Here is a 20121-nt window from a genome sequence, read left to right as displayed (position 1 = left end):
CGTTTTGTCAGTTGCTATTAAAGCACTTTGAATTTCATTTGATTTCTTTGAAAGGCGCTATATAAATAAAGTTTGACTGACTGATTGATATAGGGGGACATAAAGATCAGGACATATAAAGTGCACCTAGAAAGCCAAGGTTCTCAGGTTTGATCGCAAACCTGAAAATGACATGGTTACTGTTCTTGAATCATTTTGATGACAGTCCTGATCTCAGTCTCTTCTGAAAGGGAAACTGAATTTAGTATGAATGGTAAATGTTAACGGACTGCATTTATATAGCGCTTTTCTAGTTTTATCGACCACTCAAAGACATTCACACACACACACAGCGCTTTTTTTCTATACATAAAGCACTTTTACGAACATGCACCTTTATTAACACACACAAAGTCACACACCAACAATACACTGAGGGCACTCAGGCACTGAGGGTCCAAGGACATTTCGACATGTCGACTGGAAGAGCCGGGAATCAAACCACCGACCTTCATTAGTCCATTAGAGAATATAGAATTAGTCAGAATTACTCTGCATGACATGAATGAAAAGTTCAGCTCAAAGTAAAAATGTGAGGTTTTTCTTTCTTCTCACTGATTGTTGTATATGCAGTAATTACAGCAACTGTTATAAAATGGCTCCACAGACAGACTCATGAGGCTTTGTGCTTTCAAAAGATGAATAGTTCATCATGGTTGAGTGAAGATTGAACTGGACGCCGTCCCGAATAATGTAACAAACTCCCTCACAGTCTTTATTTAGGCCACTGCTTGTTCATCATTATGTCAGTTCACATTTAAAGAAACAGGAGCATGAAGCAGACAGGAACATGGCTGCGTCCTCTAATGTGACTAAATATTAAAAAAATAATAATAATAATAAAAAAACTATGTTGCTTTGTTTTATAGATCCTCCCTTCATTTCTAAGGCAAGGAGTACGGGTACTCCTGTTGGACAAAAAGGAGTCCTGCAATGCGAAGCCTCTGCTGTCCCGAGGGCAGATTTTGAGTGGTACAAAGAAGACCGCAGGCAAGTTTCTCCTCCGAGCTCTGTGACTTCTACAGGCTTGGAATTGTTTGTAGTCAAGTATTACAGATGCACAAAGACACCTATTGTGCTGTAGGCTGTGGAGTCTGCTTTATTTAAACAAAGCCAGACATCTTTGTTGATAAGTGAAGGTTTTTTACAGATATTCTTGTTTCAAATTAGATTTTGCTGTTGATGTAATGAGATAATCCCTTCATGCCCTGCATTTTTCTTCTCTCTGTTTAATCACATTATGAACAGAAAAAAAAAATGTTTGCAAAACAGACATGGTCACCAAAAGCACTGCAATTGGTTTGTGTCAGTGGGGTGTTTGGCTTGGAGGTTTAGAGATTATTATAGTGCAATGCAGCCTTTTCCAGCTGAAGGCTGAAGGCTGGAAAGATGTTGATGAGCAGTCCCAGAGCTGGTAAGCTGATATAAACACAGGCTATGTTGCACTGTTAAATGGTCCCTGACGGTGACAGCAGCATCGCTCGTCATTCCCCCAAAAGACAAAATCAGTCCTCAACAACAACAAAATAAAAGATGGAGGACGCTGATGAAATAAATGACTGCCATCCTCAAACATGGAATAAGGCGATGAAACAGCAGCAGAGGAATAGGAAAGGCAACGAGTGAAACAGGAGGGAGGTTGTCGTGCACTGAAGGATGAAGTTCACAAATGCACAGTTACTTCAATAAGGCAGTGAGCGGCATATTCTGGGTTTTGGCTCCAGTATGAAAACCGCTTGCTCTACACAGCCTGCGGGTGTAAATGTATTTCTAACTCCATGCAGATAGAAATCTGAAGTACATGTGCTAAAAAAAAAAAAAAAAAAAAAAAAATTGACAACATGCCTAAGCAAACAGACACATGTCCTCTCAGAGGACTCTGCTCTGCTCACCAGCAGAATCCTTGAAAGCTGCTCCCATCTTTCTTACAGGCTCTTCAACGGACTAAATGGGGTTAAGATAGAGAATCAGGGTAAACAGTCAATGCTCGTCTTTTTCAATGTCTCAGAAGAGGACTATGGAAACTACACTTGCGTTGCCACGAACACCATGGGAATCACTAATGCCAGCATAATCCTTTATGGTAAGAAAACAAACGCTGAATTCATTCATTAGTTATGTTTAAATAGCTGGAATTAATTTTCAAATGGACAATTTTTAGTGGCTACTTCTTTGCATGTTAGCAGCTGTGCACTTAAAAAATAAATAAATAAGTGACCCTCTGTCTGCTATACATTGGTTTTTCATTTCTACCATGCACTAGTTTCCATGGCAATTGCAGCACCAATGTAAAGGTCCTGTTTGGCTGAGGAAACAAGCCACAGGAACATTTGAATTCCAGTAAATCACAGTTCATTGGGAAACAAAGCTCTGGTTCCAGCTCTGATTTGAAACTGTGAGATGTTGCATTATTCTCCTCCAGGTCCTGGTGCGATGCACGATGTGAACGGAGGCGCAGTGCTGCCCCGTTGCTCCGTATGTCTCCTGCTGACTGTAACCTTAGTCCACCTGCTGAAGTTCTGATGTGAAATGTGACAACCTTCAAGCTTCTCTCAGCATTGAACAGCAAGAACAGACTATTAGTCCTATTAGAAGAATGGAAACCCAAGAGCGCCAGTGGTTCACCTTTAGTTATCTTTCTTTTTTTTTATTTTATTTGATTGGGTTTTTTTTCTGTCTGCCTTTGCAACAGAGTCTGTTCTCTGTTGGCTCGCCCAGAGTGAGAGGCATCAATCCAAGGAAGGGAAAAATTTGAATCATGCACTAATTTGATGATGGCAGAACAACTGAGTTTGTGTCTCCCCCAAACCTTTTTGTATGTGGAAAGGGAAAAAAAGAAAAAAAATTACATGTAACTGTTGATAGTTGACTGTTTATTGCCCAATATTGAAGTGTACATTCAGATAATTATTATTGTGTCACGTCCTGTTCAATATCTGTACAATACCATTAAGCTTTTTTTTTTTAAGTAAACAACAAAAAAGGGAAAAAAAAATGTAATGTGATTGTTGAATTTTACTGTATTTTTACAGTCGTATGCAAAACAGAATAACAGATCGTTCATGAGAAACAGTTCGGAATAATAAATAGTACACCATGATTTCTCAGGCAATGTCCTACATCATAGTGCATCTGAATTTTGATTTCTATTGTAGTGTGTGTAGAAAATGTACAAATGTGTACAGACAATTCCTGCACTGTTGTTTTTTTTTCAAAATGCATACACTATCAAAGTGCATATCTGAAACACCTAATCACAGTGTCATAGCAGCTTCATGGCATATTCATACTCGATCCAGAAGAATCTGAAATGAGATTTTCAGACTCAAAAACATTTAAGTGAAGTATCATTTAGGGCAGAAATGTCGGTCACCTCATTCTCTGCAATGACAAATGAAATCATGTAAAGCTGAAACTTGTTTCATAGAACTGTTAACCTGCTGATGGTACAGGTAAAGGCTCATGTTAGCGGGTGGTCTAATTAGCAACTTCGCACTGAGCTGGCTTCTCACTAAGTGGTGCTGGTAATTTAGGGAACTACATTTGATTTGTAAAAGTACATTTTCCTCAAACAGCGGATGATATTTTGGGCTTTTAAAGTCTTGTTTTTAAGCCGCTGACTTGATAACTTACTGTCAGAGTAAGTTATCAAGTCATCTCCAAAATCTGCAAAACCACATTCATATTTAATGTTCAGCCGTTCCGTGCGTTTCTCAGGCAGCCACAGTGGTCCACAAGTTTCCTTGGTTGAGCAGTGGACTTTTATGCAACTGAGGCTTTTTGTTTGGATTTGCAGAAGCAGCCAAACAGGCTGCAGCTTATCACAAATCATGTTCTGGTTCAATTTTTGTTTGTTGGTTTGTTTGTTTTTTTTTCTGTTTATCTGCAAGTAAGAAATAAATGGTCCAGTACTTTATAATGAATGGTTGTCTTGTTTAACATATCTCTTAAAAACCTAAATGTCATTTGTTTTCATTCATATCTGTGTGATTCTTTTTTTCTTGATCATTATTAATTTTGTATTTTTGCTAACTTTATTGCTGTTATGGTGTAGTCGTTGTAATGGTAATGGTAATGCTAATGAAAGTGTGCACTGTGTTACCACTACATGCTACAATACCACCTTCAAGGAGCTAATTAAAGGATCATACTGCTGTTTTTGTTCTGTCTTAATCTATTACTGTACTAAAATGAATTTACAGGCTAAAATCAGCTTAAGTTTTAAGTAATCCATCACAATGAAAACAGACATTATGTTCATTGTGATGGTTTACTTATAAGTTCATTTGATCTTAATATGTAACATTATTTTACCATAGTAGTAGATTAAGACAAAATAAAACTGCCATATGTTCCTTTAATTAGCTCTTTCACATATTTAATTTATTCAAATTACAAATAAAGTTTTGAAGTCAAACATTCACTGTCAGTTAACCAGAAAAAAAAGGTGTTTTATCACATTCATCACCCAGATATTAAAATGTTTTAATTTTAATGTGAAGTGGTGGAGTAGCTAGATAAACTAACTCGATTTAGAACCTCTTCAGTTTGAATATGCCTGTGTTTTTGACTAGTTCATTGAACAAAAAAAAAAAGAACAAAAAAGACTGGTGCACAGGTCCAGTCTCCATCCATCCAAGCCACAGGTAACACGTGAGAATATTTCATGAATGACAGGACGATGAATGAATGTTCCGTGTAGCTGCTATGAAACTTTTTTCAGGTGTTACGAATGTGTGCTTTTAACCTGGTTTTGCCCCCCCCCCCCCGAGATAAACAGCAGCCGCTGTTCTCAAGACTGCAGGAGTGACTGTTGTGTTCTGTGGTTGGTGGATGCATGTTCAAGGGACTTTTTCCAGTCTGCCTTGCACAGAAATTTCCAGTGAGGAGAATATTACTTACGGCACAAGTGATTAATGATGTGATGTTCTTATATTGTCCAGTTCACTCCTGTGCATACCTTTGAGTAAGAAGTGTGTTGAAGACTAAACAACAGGGATGAGATCCATGTATGTGGGAATGCTTTTGTTGTACTCACATGTTCAGTTATGTGCTTGTGATGATGGTGAACCAGTGAGCTGCAGACTATGTCACAGGATGTGATTTCACTTTATAGGGGTTTGCAAAAAAATATATATACAGACAGGTGAGATTCAGATGCCTGCAAAACTAAAATTAAGGGTTTACTGTAACGCTTCTCATCCCAGATAGATGAACATGATAAATATTGATGTCAATAAGCTTGAATCAATTTGTTTAAAATCCCCATTAAAACACAACTGATACTGGAATTTACCTAAGGCGTATTTTTGCATATAACAACCACACTGTCACTGTTGTGGTGACAAGCAGTAATTTGTTTTTATGGTTTAAGGATTTTTTTATTTATGTATTCCACATTATCTATAAACCTCTTCGATGCATAATTCTCTGGGCATTTTAGAGTTTGTAGTATTTACAGCTCATGTGTCTTTTTGAGTTTACAATGTATGCTTCCATCCATGGCTGCATTATTGACCTGTTCTATATGTTTTCTGACCTTGCTGGAGGGTCAGCAGTCATTAGTCACTACTGCGGGTATATAGTCATTGTATCCTTTGATTGAGCGATTGCCAAATTGTCCATAAACTGCTTAAATGTGAATTCGAGTTGCCGATCATTTGTTCTGACTACGGCCCAAGAGTACGGACACTCACTTTTTTTTTTGCTGCACTGTCAACATTTACAATGGATCAAATGATAACGTGCCATCTGAAAGGTGCCACCCGCGCTCATTTTGAAATTAAAGCGGCCTCGATAACTGCTTTGACGACTCAGCACCAAACAATAGGCAAACAAAGTTAGCAACTAGCTGCTGAATACAGTCGAGCATTTTTGTTTTTTCTCAGGAGTTGGTGGAGACCAAAAACAATATTGGATTCTTATTTGGCATGTGGCCAGAAACATCTCCAAATAAATGACAATGTTTCTCCACGTCTGCTGACCAGAGTGCTCAAAGCAAACATTCAACATAATAAGGTTGTTAACTGTTAAAGCACTGATGTAGTTAATATTAATAATTAATGGCATTCAATGCAAAACACTGTAAAAACGTTGGTCCTGAGACGGGATTTAAAAATGACACTAGGCCCTCTCTGGACAGTGAAGGTGAACTGATCCACTCATCCACAGGCACAGTTACCTGTGCACTCTCAGAGGAAGTGTGGAATGATGAGGAGTAACTGATCAGAGGATCTGAGGGGTCTGGAGGTAGAAAAAGGGACTGAGGACATCAGAGATGTAAGTTGGTGCCTAAAATCAATTCTGGTAACCAGTGGAGAGGCCAGTTCAGAGGGAGGCATGGTCTCACTCCTTAGTACCAGTTAGGAGCTTTGCTGCAGAATTTTGAACAAGCTGCCATGACAGGGATGACTGAGTGACTGAACATAAAAGCATGTAAGACAGTCTCTGGTGCTCAGAGAGAAAGACAGACAGAGAGAGTATGGTTTGTTTTTTGAGGCAGATCCAATACAGAAAGAGCTACTGCTAAAGACAGAGGTTATTAGTTTGTCAAACTAAAAGCAGAGACGCAAACAAGACAGACACTCAACAAATAAATGTCTCTGTCTTACTCTCGTAAGTCTGGAGAAAACTTTGGCCATCCAACATTGGACATCCTTCAGAGACTGAAGATCAGGTACTTTACCTGAGAGAGAAAGCACGAGAGCGAGTTGTGGAATGTATAGTTTAAAGAACATAAAGGATAAAAAAGAACCTTGAGATGCATCAAAAGAGAAGACAAATGGAAGAAGAAGAAGAAGAAGAAGAAGAAGAATCAGATTTTCTGGCCACAAGTGGCCAGAAAACATCTATTTTTGCAGCTTTAAAGAAAAAAAAGATTATTTGAAAGCATAGAGAACTGACAGGTATGATATGAGGGGCAAGACAATACGTGAACAGACGTGAACTGTGTTCAAGCCTGCATCAGACTGCATTAGCCTGACCGGTCTAATGTGATAAAAAAAAATAATATATTTTGAGCTTTTATTCATAAAAGTGAAATAACTTTGCAGATCTTCATTAAGTCCTGTAGTAAAAAAGGCAACTATTTCTGTCATTCCCTCGCCTGTTCCTGTCAGCACTACCTCTGTCAGCACAGCACAGCACCCAGGTTGTCTCCCTCTTCTTAATAAACAGGAACATTCAGTTTCACTGCTGTCAGAGCTGATAGGGATTCATACAGTCTCAGGACAACGACATCAGTATCTGCATGTGTTAGATCCTGGGCTCACTGCAGTGTAACCTCCTTATCAGATCAAAGCTGAAAAAAAAAAAGAGCAAGAGTATGGGACGAGTTTGGTCACTGTGGTGTCAGTCAAGCTGCGTGATTCCTCTCTGTGTTTTTAAATGAATGGAAGGAGATGCACTTCAGAGGTAGATCTGTGATATATGGGAGATTATCTATATATTTATATATATATATATATATATATATACCTCGAGGTTTTGGGTATGTGATTACTTTTCTTAAAATGATCACAACTCATAAGCCACAAGCCATGATTACATTACTGCAGGTTCTATCCACATTAATAAGGACATCTTGTTGTATTTTCATCATCATTTGATGATGAAAATCATCATCATCATTTCACAGCTCAGATTTCATTTCTCAGAGTTCCATCCAGGCAAAGTTAAATAAACTTGTCAAGGTTCTTGATAGGAAAGCTTTTTAAACTTCATGGCAGCATGATGAGCAGGAAGTGCTAACCTGCCAGTGGTCGCACAGTATGATGAACACCAACAAATGTTCCAATTACAATAACTCTATTGCTTCTCTGAAGAGGGAATCAAAGTGCCCCCTTTTTTTATTGTCTTTTGCTCAGACCAGAGTCAGCAGGGAACATGGAACAAAAGTGATTTGGATTTTATAGACATAGCCTATAACCAGTCCAGTGTAATGAAACAATATCTTTTTTTGAGTATCCTTTATATTCAATCTAAGTCTTATAAAAATGTCCTTGTGAGGCCTGATGATGAGCTTTTTTTATTTATTTTTTTCTGGCAACATGCAGTAATACTTGAGATATTTTTAAATATAGCCGCATTACTTTGCTGTTTCATCTCTCTGTCCCTTCTCCTTTGTCACAAATATAACTGTACAACACCGGTACGAGTCTAACACATTCAATGAGGCCGACGGGTGTAATGTGACGTGAAGTTCTTGCTTGTACACGCTGCCGGCAGCCGGACTGATGAATCACGAATGAGCAGGAACTTTTTTTTTCCACTGCTTAAGACTCATGGACGACTTTACAGAATTATTTCAAAGCTTCGTTTCTCCGAGCATCAGTCTACAGACATGCAGTATGTTCCTTACAGTTAATAAATATGAAAATATCAGCAGTTGTAACTTTTCCTGATTGACTCGTAGATGTGACGATCAGATTACTCACATACAACGTGGTTCTTCACATTCCCATGCCAGTAAAAAAAAAAAAAAAAAAGTCCAGTCCTCCATGTCAAATCACTGGAACAGTTCTGTCCTGACCATCATGAACATTATATAATTCCAGGGGACGACTAAAGTGACAGATTTCCTACATTGCTCTGAAGGAACACTTGATGCAAAATAACCTGAACTGTGCACACCTAAAAACACTGAATTGAACACTGTTCAATTTAGTTCACCTTATTATTATAACTGTATCTAAAAAAAAAAAAAAACAGCACATGAAAAAGACATGAACCTGTAACACAAGAATGTCGGAATAAGGCATGGCCTTATTTTTTGGTCTTTCTTTGTGTAAACTCTCAAACCACATGATTAAATCCAACGTTCTGATGACTTCTGACTTTCATCCAGTGCTGACAAAACTGATGCATCTCTCAGTCATCTGAGACTTTGAGTCCTGCCTCACATCTCTTTTTGTAAATAGTGGAAATATTTGGCAGCTTCTCTGCCTTCCCTTTGTCCTTGCACTTTTTTTTATGATTTTTTTTTCTTTTTCTGCCTCACCATCATTTTTAACCTTGTACTTCTAAATTTCATAACTAAATTCTCCACCATAATGGCCACCATAAGGTAGCCATAAAAAGAGATTTTGACCTCAGCTCGATGTTCTGCATAAATAAAAGTTGTTATTATTATAAGCCACATTAATCCAAGTATAATGCTGCACAGCCTTTACTCCAACACGCAAACACACATTCATTCATTGTAGTCACACATCAGACGTGAACATTTTACTGAATATATTATCTGAACATGACCTCATGGGACTGTGTAAAAAAACAGCACGCCACTCTCAGGACATTTTCTGTCACGTCTACACATTTAAAGTTATTTAACAGCATCTTGGTTGGGTTAGGGTTAGGGGGAGGCAGATGGTGGTTATGGGGGAGGAAGTGGAGGAATGACGTGGCTTAAAATGACACACAAAAAGCAAAGTAATGTTTTGTGATAACAAGTGCAGTGATTTAAGGAAATGGGCGTGTTACTCATGCGCTTTTTGCTGAGGCCAGGCTGATTATTTGGCTTCACTGGGCCGGTGTCAGATGAGATGAAGCCAAGTTTGTGAGCTGAAGATGAGCCAATGAAATGCAGGACTTTTTTTTTTTTTTGAGTCCTTAAGAAAACAAGAATGTGATGATGCATTTACCACTATGGGCATCATTTTTTTTATCTGTGTGTGTGGGCACATCTGGCTATAATCAAAGACAGGTCAAGGCCATAGCTGGAGGGGAGGGAACAGATCAGAGGCCTTTACAACTGCTGAGGTCCCCAGTGTGGCTAATGTCTGCCTGTATCACAGTAAATCACCCCCATATCGGGGAGAGCGTGCATGCAGCCGCAGAACGATACGTCTCGTTCCATCGCCTACGCATTCGCATGATCTCGTCTTTGCCATTTTCTTCCTCTCATATGAGTAAGACAGTAGGTGGTCACACAGGCCAGAATGGGCAACAGACTGTTCCATCCAAGAGTCCTTCACCTCACAGCCGAGGACAGAAAGATTCAGTCCACGATGTGCTTTTACTCCATTTTGCTCAAAACAAAATGTACTGGTCTCTTTTAAAAAAAAAAAAAAAAAAACGTAGTCGCTGTCACTGACATGAGGATTTGACCAGCTTCAGGATGTCAGCCTGTAAAACCTGCCTCATCCTGCTTTAGAAGATAATAAGAGTGTGTTGTTGTTGTTTTTTCCCTGTATTGCCATGAAGACATTAAACCTCCTGATGTATTTGTCACTCTCATAACATGCTCCTCTTCCGGTTCTCTCGGGACTCATAGGCTGCCATTGTTTCTTAAAAAGCCATTAAAATGAGCTTAAAGAGACACAGTGTAGTGCTAACAAATATTATCCATCACATAAGACAACTGGGAGTTTCTCCTAACGTGGCTTTAAACGTTGGAGCTGTTTCAAATTGAATTCATTCATGCCAGATTTTAATATGACCTGCCTCACCACCTTGTGCTGTCTGTAGATTTATTTTTCCTCCTCTCTGCCAGCAGAACTATGGAATAGTTCCACACTGTTCCCATTAATTTTAATAATTAGCTCCATGATAGAGTCAGGTCAGGAAGAATCCATCATTTAAAGTGATGGATTACATGCTTGGGAATTTTAAGGTTATAAGTGTGTATCTCTCTGAGCTGTTTTAATAGGTTTTTGAAAACAAAAGGGCAAGTTTTTGTTCCTTCAGGACAAATCTGGAAACAACAAAAAGTGCTATCCTTTTTACAGGAGCTAAATAATGTTCCAAGTGGGCTTTCACATCTCATGTTGGCCTAAATGTTTTTTCACTTTTCAAAAATGAAACTGTGTAGAAAACATTACATTTTTCCAAGTTTTTTGAAAGCTGTTATTTTTTTTTTTTGCACATAAAATATCAAACCAGTACAAACATGAACGGCACAGAAGCTCAACTTTCAACAGCACTAACACAAAAAAACCCCACTAATACTGTAAGAGCCTCCAAAAAAACAAATTTGTCGTGTTGAATGTTTCTGATGACATCAGTCACATGACTGAAATTAAATACATGGTTAAGTGAGTGTGTGGCACACTCGAATGGGCTCTTTCTGTCTGGTGAAAAGCAGATGCCATTCTTGGTCAGTGCCTCCTTCAACCTTCGAGGTGCCATCTGCTCAGAGATGTCATATAAACACACTCGGATCCCTGCCCTTGACTGTGCTCTCGTCTTCTGGTGGAACAACAACATCAGTCACTGCCAGAAGATTTCCCGGAACATTCATTTTTCTGGGTTTTGAGCGAAGTATCCCTTGATACCTGCAGGGATGGAGGGATCACCTCCATCTTCTGAGGCTGTGAGGGGTGGTGGTTGGGGGTTGGGGAAGGGGGGGGGGGGGGCGTAGCATCTCTGCTGTGATCTGACCAGACAGTGCGGTTTCATAAACGGGATAAACACAGGAGGAACCTCAAAGGTCTTAACACAATCATTTAAGGTGAACTATGATTAGGTCATTTTGAGATGCTGACATATTTTCGCTTAGCAGTTTCAAGAGATTAAAAAAAAAAAAAAAAAATCCTAAAAACCGCTGACCGCAAACAGTGTGTGTACACATAGTATACAAATGAAATTTTGTTGATTTGTTTTTGAAATGAAAAGAAGTAATCCCAACTCTGTCGTGTTTTTTTTTTTTTAAATAAATTTGCAAATGTTTTTAAAATTCTGTTTTCCCTTTGTCACTGTGGAACAACACGTTTACATTGATTCAGGGGGAAAAAAAGAATTAAAATGATTTAATATAACAAAAAAGCAAATATATATATATATATATATATATATATATATATATATATATATATATATATATAGAACCATGTTAAGCTGGGTGAAATCCTATGAATCAGATGGATTTCAGTTTGTGCATGATAAGAGTGAATCCTCCATGTCTGCAAAAATTAGTCACAAGTTCAACAAGGATCTATGTTTGGACCAATGCTATTCACCTTAAATATGCTTCCTTTGGGCCGTTTGATTAGGAAACACTGTATTCTGTCGTTATGTAGATGATACCCAATTATTATATTTATCAGTGAAGCCAGATGAGACCTATTAGTTTGCTAAAATTCAAGCATGCTTTAAAGACATGAAGATCTAGATGACCTATTAAACTCAGACCAAACTGAACTGCTTGGACCCAAACACATCAGAAACAATGATGATGTAGTTAGTCTAGATGGCATTACTGTGGCCTCCAGTACCACTGAAAGGAATGTCAGAGTTATCTTTGATCAAGACATGTCCACAAACTTCAAGGACTGCCTACGTAACTTTGCAAAAATATTAAATGCAGAAAAACTAATCCAGGCATTTGTTGTTTCTAGGTGGGACTACTGATACTCCGGTTGATCCAGAATGCTGCAGCATGTGTAGTAACAGGAATTATACATTTTACACATAGATTAGATTTTCCGCAGTAGCACCTTGTAAACGCTAGAACAGAATTTAAAACCCTGCTCCTCACCTACAAAGCCCTCAAAGGTCAGACACCATCATATCTCAAGGAGCTCATAGTCCCCTCTATTACATCACTAGAACGCTGTGCTCTCAGTGTGCAGGCCTACTTGTGGTTCCTAGAGTCTCCCAAAGCAGAATGGGAGGCAGATCCTTCAGCTCTCAGGCTCCTCTACTGTGGAACCATCTACCAGTTTGGCTCTGGGACGCAGACACCCTCGCCATGACTTCCCATGATGATCCACAGAGCTTCTCATGCCTCCTCTCCCTCTCATCTGTACACAGTCATATCCCATTGATGTATATTACTAATCTGGCTTCTTCTCTCTCCCATCGTCTTGTGCTGCAGGTATTTCTGCCTCTCTCTATATTATGGTATGTCTAATAAAAGGAGCCATTTGTACCTGAAAATTGTTATGATGCAACTAACTGAAAAAAAAATAGGCTTTTGTGGGTTAGTTGCTATGACAACAGCAGCAGATGCATTTTAATGTCAGATCTGAAGCAGCGAAAAATCCAGACTCGTGTCAAATCGTCTTAGATAAAATCTGGCTAACTCAGTTATCCTGAACAGGGTCCCGCTTACTGAATTTGACACACCAAGTCTGGACAGCCTCAGCTGATCCCTTCAGGTGGAAAAGGCAAAGAAAATCCAACCAGTTTCTTATTCATCATGATGATCAAAGTCTGGTTCAGTTCTGATATCAAAGCTCCTACATTTAAGTAACATCAGCTGAACATTTATGTCACTATTCAACCAGACAGGTTCAGTCCTCTGTGGTGGTTACTGTCAGTGTCAGAGTTAATGGAAATCCAGACTTCCCCTGAATGATGAATCAAAACATGCATGGAATAGGCAGTGTCTTCTCTGGCGTCAGTTTGCTAATAATGCCACAATGTCATGCTGCTCTGTGCTTTTGATTGATCATTGATTTATGCCTCTGCACTTTGTGCAGGGCAGATCTATGTTGCTCTGTCCTCTGGGGAGCTGTGGGTATCCTCAGCCTGCAAGTTTCTGGTGTCACCGCTTAATACAAAATGGATTTGTGTCAGATACTTATTTATTTATTATTTATTCATTTGCTGACAGAACTCTATACAAAATTCCTGTTTTTTTTTTTTTGTTTCTTTGTTTTTTTTTTCCTTTTTTAATTTATTGAAATTGAAATCCTGAAACATCTCCCATGACTCTTTACTTTACAGAAGCATCTTTGGCAGCAAGCTCAGCTTCATGACTTCTTGGAAATATGCAGCAGCATGGCACATCCTGATCTGGGATTGTCTCCCATTCTTCCCTCTCAGATTCTTTGAAGCTCGATTGAGTTGGACTGGTCGGGGAGATGGGGGGGGGGCATTTGTGAGCAGTTATCTTCAAGTCATTCTGCAAATTCTCAGTAGGAAGTCTGGGCTTTGACCATGGCCTCTCAAAGTCTTCCACATGATTGTCTGAAGCCTTTCCAGTTTTATATTGGCTTAGGGTCAATGTCCTGTTTCGCAGCCTCACCCAGATGCATGTGACTGTGTGTGTGTGTGTGTGTGTGTGTGTGTTTGTTTGTGTGTGTGAGAGAGAGAGAGTATGTGTGTGTCAACAACAACAACAACAATTCTCTCTAACTGCATTTGTTTCTTTCTAATTCGTGTCTAGTCATTTGAATGTTAGTCAGCCATCTCAAGGACACTCAAAAGAATTTGGACACAAGGAGGAGTGACGCTGCAGAGAGGCTGAGTGCTCTCAGACTAAAGAACTGTGCACTTTTCATTTTTAATTAATTTCTGGAAGAAAAATGTGAAGTGTAATCTTAAAAAAAAGTGTTCTGTTTTTAATTCAGATTGTAACACCACAAAATGTAAAAAAAAAAAAAAAAAAAAAAGAATTTCAGACCTTTCCAGAAGTTTCTGAACTGAAGAGAGTATAAATATATATACACATACATCAAAGGTGTATTATATTACATACACCTTTGATGGCTCATTGCAGGATGATGTAAGGGCCACACTTAATTTCTGATGAATTACTGAAAATTATCTATGTAAAAAAGAAATAAATAAAAAGAAATTGTGCTAACTAGTTTGCAAAGACAATGCATGCAGCTTCTACTAACACAACCTTTATTCTGGCACTTGTGTACAGATTTCACATTAGTGTTGTATTGTTTTGTTTTTTTGCTCTTTTGTTCTCAGATGTATTTTTCCTACAGCATCATACATTTCCATATAATATGAAAATCTGGCAGCGTATTATTGAAACCTAATGCAGTATAATTGCAGATTAATTTAAAAAGTCTTCAGTGCATTAACCTGCAACGATAATGAACCAGCTGAGGTGTGTTGAGTTTCATACCACACGGAAACAAAGAGTGATGATGCAGCAAGAAAAACACATCTGGAAATTTATATCTCTACAGTAAACATTTATTTCTTTCTAAGTACTTTTGAAGCGATGTTTAAGACGTGTGTTCCAAAGCCAGAAACACAAACACAAAAATCAATCTCGTCATCAAACAGTCTGATCAAAGAGAGTTTTTAGAGGATTTAATAATCCACTGAAGCACTGATGGGGGGAACCCACTGTACCCACTACAGCTCCACCTCCTGTCGTACTCATAGTGTGTGATTCTAAGGAGCAGCTGCTGCAGACGCAAAGTTCTTTCTGACCATTACATGGCGAAACACAAGTTTGTTTTTTTTTTACATACATACAATTTAGTGGAACCAGCTGTTTCTCGTCACGTTAATGTGAGTTTTATTCATTTCAAGTTAATTCAGATTAAATTAATTTAATTTTCAGACCTCAGAACCTCTAAACATGGGTTGTTCTGACCTGAAGTCTTCTGACTTTAAATATGACTTGAATTAATTTTTAAAGAAACAAAACTAGCATATTAACAGACTTCCCAGCATGCGTCAAAACTCTCCGGAGACTTTTTACTGTTTGAAGAAAACAGACATGATGGAAATTTGGTGTGTCTGCATGCAAGGGTTGTTTCTGTTCATATTAATGTGCTAACAACAATGAATGCTAGTGTTGAACTCAGTCGTTACTGCTGGTTCACTTTATCCATGAATTAACACAGTCACTGGGAGCACCTTTGGATGTTGTCTTTGTACTGACTCTGGTACAAAGTGGCTGTGACAGGAGCAGCCTCGGTTCATGATAAATGAAGGACTGACAATAAAAAAAAATTGAAAATTAGGATGTACTTTACACAACAAGAAATGAAGTTTTAAGTTCAAATAACTACCAGAGGAGTTCAATAAATTACCATACTTAAAACTAATAAGACAGAGGTTTTGCACAGCAGCTCATTTTAATTAAATTGAGATTTAACAACCTAAGCAGTTTAATAAATTAACAAATCTGTAGCAACCACACTGAAACAGGGGTTCACGCAACGTTTCATCAAGATAACATTTGACTCAACCAACAATTTTCTGCAACCCTTTCACTCGCATTTTTAAAATAAAACAAGAAGTTATATTTTACACACAGCACTAATCCTGCCAAATACCACATATGTCTATTACGATCTCTCTGTTAGGATTTAGGTAGGATCTCCCTCCTCCTCCTCCACTTGTACACAACTGTACCTCAGCCAGTATATTAGGCAGTTTTGTAAATGGCATTATTATTCAGTGTTTTCCACATTTTCTTTCCACTGAAGTAAACACAGCAAGCAGAAACTCTGCTGCTGACGGAGAGAGGTAATGGGTCAGGAGAACTACATGAATCCTCTGTGAACATCTCCTTTGACAACGCTCTGTGATCCTGCTTTGGCTTCGAGATGAAAGCGAGGAATTAAATGCTTTTCACTGCACTGATCGAGTAGCTTTAGCAACCTTACAGTTCAGACCACAAGCATTTGGACAGTTATACACTTTTTCTTCTTCAGGCTCTGAGCTTCAGCACAATCAGTTTGAAATAAAATAATGGGTGCTGCGTTAAATACTCAGTTTTCATTTCAGATGGTTTACATCAAAATAAAATGTAAACCATCTGACACCAGTAGACACCAGTAAACACTTTGTATCTTCCTGGTTAATCCTCTCCCAGACCTTCACTGCAGCTGCCTTCAGCTCTGGTTTGTTGCGGGGTCTCTTTGCCTCTAGTCTCATCTCAGCTGGACTGGGATCAGGGGGACTGACTCAGCCCAGCAGAGGATATTCCACCTCTTCACACTGAGAAGCTCTTTGGCTGCTTTGGCCGTACGTTTAGGATCACTGTCCTGCTGAATGATAAAATGTCATCCAGTGATTTTTGCTTCATTTGGCCTGATTCGACTGTGGCTCAGGAGGTAGAACGGGTCTATGGTTCAATCCCCAGCTCCTCCAGTCCATGTGTCGAAGGCTCTGTATACTTAGTAGTCATGCTGTATGAATGTGTGTGAACGGGTGAATGTGACTTGTAGTGTTAATGTTCTTTGAGAGATCAATAAGACTAGAAAAGTGCTACACAAATGCCGTTCTGATCACAGAAAGCTCCTGCAGACCTCTGAGTTCATCCTGCTGTTTCCATCAGCTGCTGTTTCCAGTGTAGTTCCTTTGGAGCCATACATGTCCAAGACATAACAGAACCTGCACCATGTTTGACAGATGAGGTTTCAGCTTAAGGTCATGAACTTTTCTTGTTTTTCCCTCCACACTGACCTCTTTCCATCATCCTGAGGTTGAGTTTTGTTTCATCAGTCCACAGATCTTTGTTCCACAGCTTTACCAGTTTCTTTTTGTGTGTTTTACTGAACTGCAGCCTGGGCTTTCTGTTTCTCAGGTTTAACAGAGGTTTGCATCTTATGATGAATCCTCTGAGGCCATAAAGTCTTCTCTTGATCTTTGACAGGTAAACATGCACTCCTACAACTTGGAGACCATTCCTGCCTCACAGCACAGTCACAAACCATGAAAATGATTTTCTGCTTATTTACAATCATCATCTCCTTCACTTGCATGGTCTCCTGTATACTCCTTATATTGACAGGCAACTCCACCTCAACTGTCAACTCTCAAGTCAACTCGGAGTCACGTGTGAACTAAAGTTGAAACAACACACAGCTGCAAGGAAAACATTTAGTTGCCAATTGTCCAGTTAGTTTTGAAACTTTAACAGTTTGGGCCCTATGTGTTAAAGGGGTTATATCTCCCACACAGTTCTTCCAACACCGATGTAAACATCCTCAACTTAAAGCTGAGATGTGGCACTTTAATGTAGTGCCCATTATTTTATTTCACACTGAGCCTGAACTATACATTTGTAGCTGTACTTACTTGGATGTAAATGATGTTTGCCAGTGCAGGGGAGGGTGGTTGGGGGGGGGTGGCTGAAGAGGGAAAAAAAGAGGTAGTGGGAGGTTAGGTACTGATAAGGTGGTGAGGCTGTGTGCATCAGAAACTTGTCTCATGCAGAGGTGGGCAGCAGGGATGGACTGCTTGTCCAAAAGAGAATGCTGGAACTAGAGAGCTGTGAAGTTGTGAATGTGTTGCCAAAGAGCTCTGAATAAACAGGCTGTGAAGAACAGACAGAGGAGGAGGAGAGAGAAAGCCAAAAAGGCATAGGAGAGCCTTCATGTGTGCCTCCGAGGGGGGTGAGAGCAGGGGAGGAGAGTGTGTGAGTGTGTGTGTGTGTGTGGCAGGGAGAGCAGGGCAAGAGCCAAACTGACATCCGGGCTCAGTGTGAGAGATTATGGGGAATGGACACTCTTTGGAGCAGGGATCTGCCGAGGAGCCGCAGTCGCCCCGGCAGCAGACACCAATGGTGGGGCACTTTTGGAGGCTTTACAGCAGCCACACAGGGACGAGGAGCATGAGCCATGAAAGAGAAGGAGCTGATACACAGAAGGCACACATGGAGCAGATTAGATACTTCAGGAAGAGGACAGTGATTGGAGGACAGCACAGTGATTGGTGAAAGGTTTTTTTTTAATCAATGTGCAGAAAATTCCAGCAGGTGACTGGCAAAAGAAGGTTTTACTGGAACCGACACTGAAGGCCTGCTGTAACTAAGCATTGCTCTTGATCGCAAATCATTAATTTGAGTGTGTAATTTGTGACCGAGCCGCCTGTACATGTATCTGATCGCATGTTAGATCTTATTGGTCAAATCAGGTTCAAATTGGCCAAGACCTAAAGCTGTGAAGCAACAAGTAGACTCAAATTACAAAGAAATAAAACTAAATAAACAAAAAAAAGACAGAAAGATATTTTTCTTACTTTCCCAATTTTATGGTAATTGGTTATAAATGTGATTTTGAAGTGATGACATGGTTCCACACTGAGACCACATCTGTCAACCATGGTTAAATACTATAGATCTGCATCAGCTCTCTATCTGTGATTGGTGCTGACAGCACATTTCAAACAAAAACACTCATGCCAAATACTAAATGAGTTTATTTGGATTCCTGTTTCTGAAGTTTTACAGCAGTTGGCTCACAGGAGGTCTAACAGGGAGACCTCTCTGGGGTCTACATGAAATTGAAATAATATATAAAACAAGAATAAAATCTTTCCTTATTCTGTGTAATAACAAAGCTTCCGGGTCACTTCTGCATCTTGTCACTTTCACTGAATATGGCAGCTCATTTTGTGGCGTAGGGAAGGGTTACCACATCAATACGTTTCTACAACTGCTACAAATTGGGTTTTAATAAGGTCAGAAGCAAAGAAAAAACAAAAGTTTTTCAGCGTAATCAGTAGAGCAGTGGGATTTCCATTCACCTCCACTGCAGTAAGGAGGAAATAATGTCTTTTATCATTTAAGTAAACTGACCCTTTAAAATCTGATCAATCAAATATATCATAAACTTACTTGTTTAATTGCTCACCTCTGTTCTAATGAATATTCGCCTTATGAGTGTTGCAGATGTTTTGTTTTCAGTGTGATCAGTACCATAAACTGTTTTTGCTTCTTGCATATTTGAAGTCTGAGCAGCATCCATACTGTGATTTTTCACAGATCTGCACTGCTTGTGAAGCTAACACTCTTCCCCGAGCACAGGCGTTGTGGTCCCAGTGCTCCACTCCTGTGATGATAACACATCCTCTGTCTACACCTACTCAACAGTGGTTGGACGACATATTGGGCAACGTAAGCTAAAGGGCGTGAACTTATGAATTGACACGTGAAACGCATACGATATGTACTTATGCCAGCTCATTGTGTTTAATGTGTGTGTAATGTAAAGTCCAAGTCAATTTGCTCCCAGTGAGACCTCAGCTGGTTTCACTGTGAAGTGTTTCTTCCAGGTACACTGTCAGCCATGACACAGATGACTGGTGAAAGTATGCACACTGCTCTCTGGATGTGGAGCAGTCTTGCATTATATGTGAGCAGTGTTAAATTATGGACTGATAAAATACAGCCACTGTGGCTGAGAACTCAATCTGCATATTTGCCATAAGAAAAACAGAATGTTCTTCCAGTTAAATTCCAGCCCATGTCAGGAGTAAATTTTTTTTTTTTTTTTTCACTTCAGTGAGTAACCTTGCATTGTCCATCAAATGATTTCTTTCTTTTGGTTGGACTTCTTAAGGGTCCACCCCATTTTAAGAACTCCCTTTAAAGCATTTAGCTCCAATCTCAGAACATAAATACCAGAAAAGGTCAGCTAAGCTCCGAAAGTAATA

At 39.3% G+C, this 20121-nt stretch overlaps 1 protein-coding gene across 1 annotated transcript in view; it reads left to right on the top strand.

The window, feature by feature from the left end:
- The window catches only part of opcml (opioid binding protein/cell adhesion molecule-like), a 141001-nt gene extending 135447 nt beyond the window's left edge, over window positions 1-5554 (top strand). The window contains exons 5-7 of the mRNA XM_041052401.1: window positions 909-1029; window positions 1971-2122; window positions 2462-5554. Coding sequence (XP_040908335.1) covers window positions 909-1029; window positions 1971-2122; window positions 2462-2562 — 374 coding nt within the window. The 3' untranslated portion in view covers window positions 2563-5554. The remainder of the gene's footprint in view (window positions 1-908; window positions 1030-1970; window positions 2123-2461) is intronic.
- The last annotated feature ends 14567 nt before the right edge of the window (window positions 5555-20121 follow it).

Source organism: Toxotes jaculatrix, chromosome 12, assembly GCF_017976425.1.
Source record: "Toxotes jaculatrix isolate fToxJac2 chromosome 12, fToxJac2.pri, whole genome shotgun sequence".
Lineage (NCBI taxonomy): Eukaryota > Metazoa > Chordata > Actinopteri > Toxotidae > Toxotes > Toxotes jaculatrix.
This window is presented reverse-complemented; position numbering and strand designations above follow the sequence as displayed.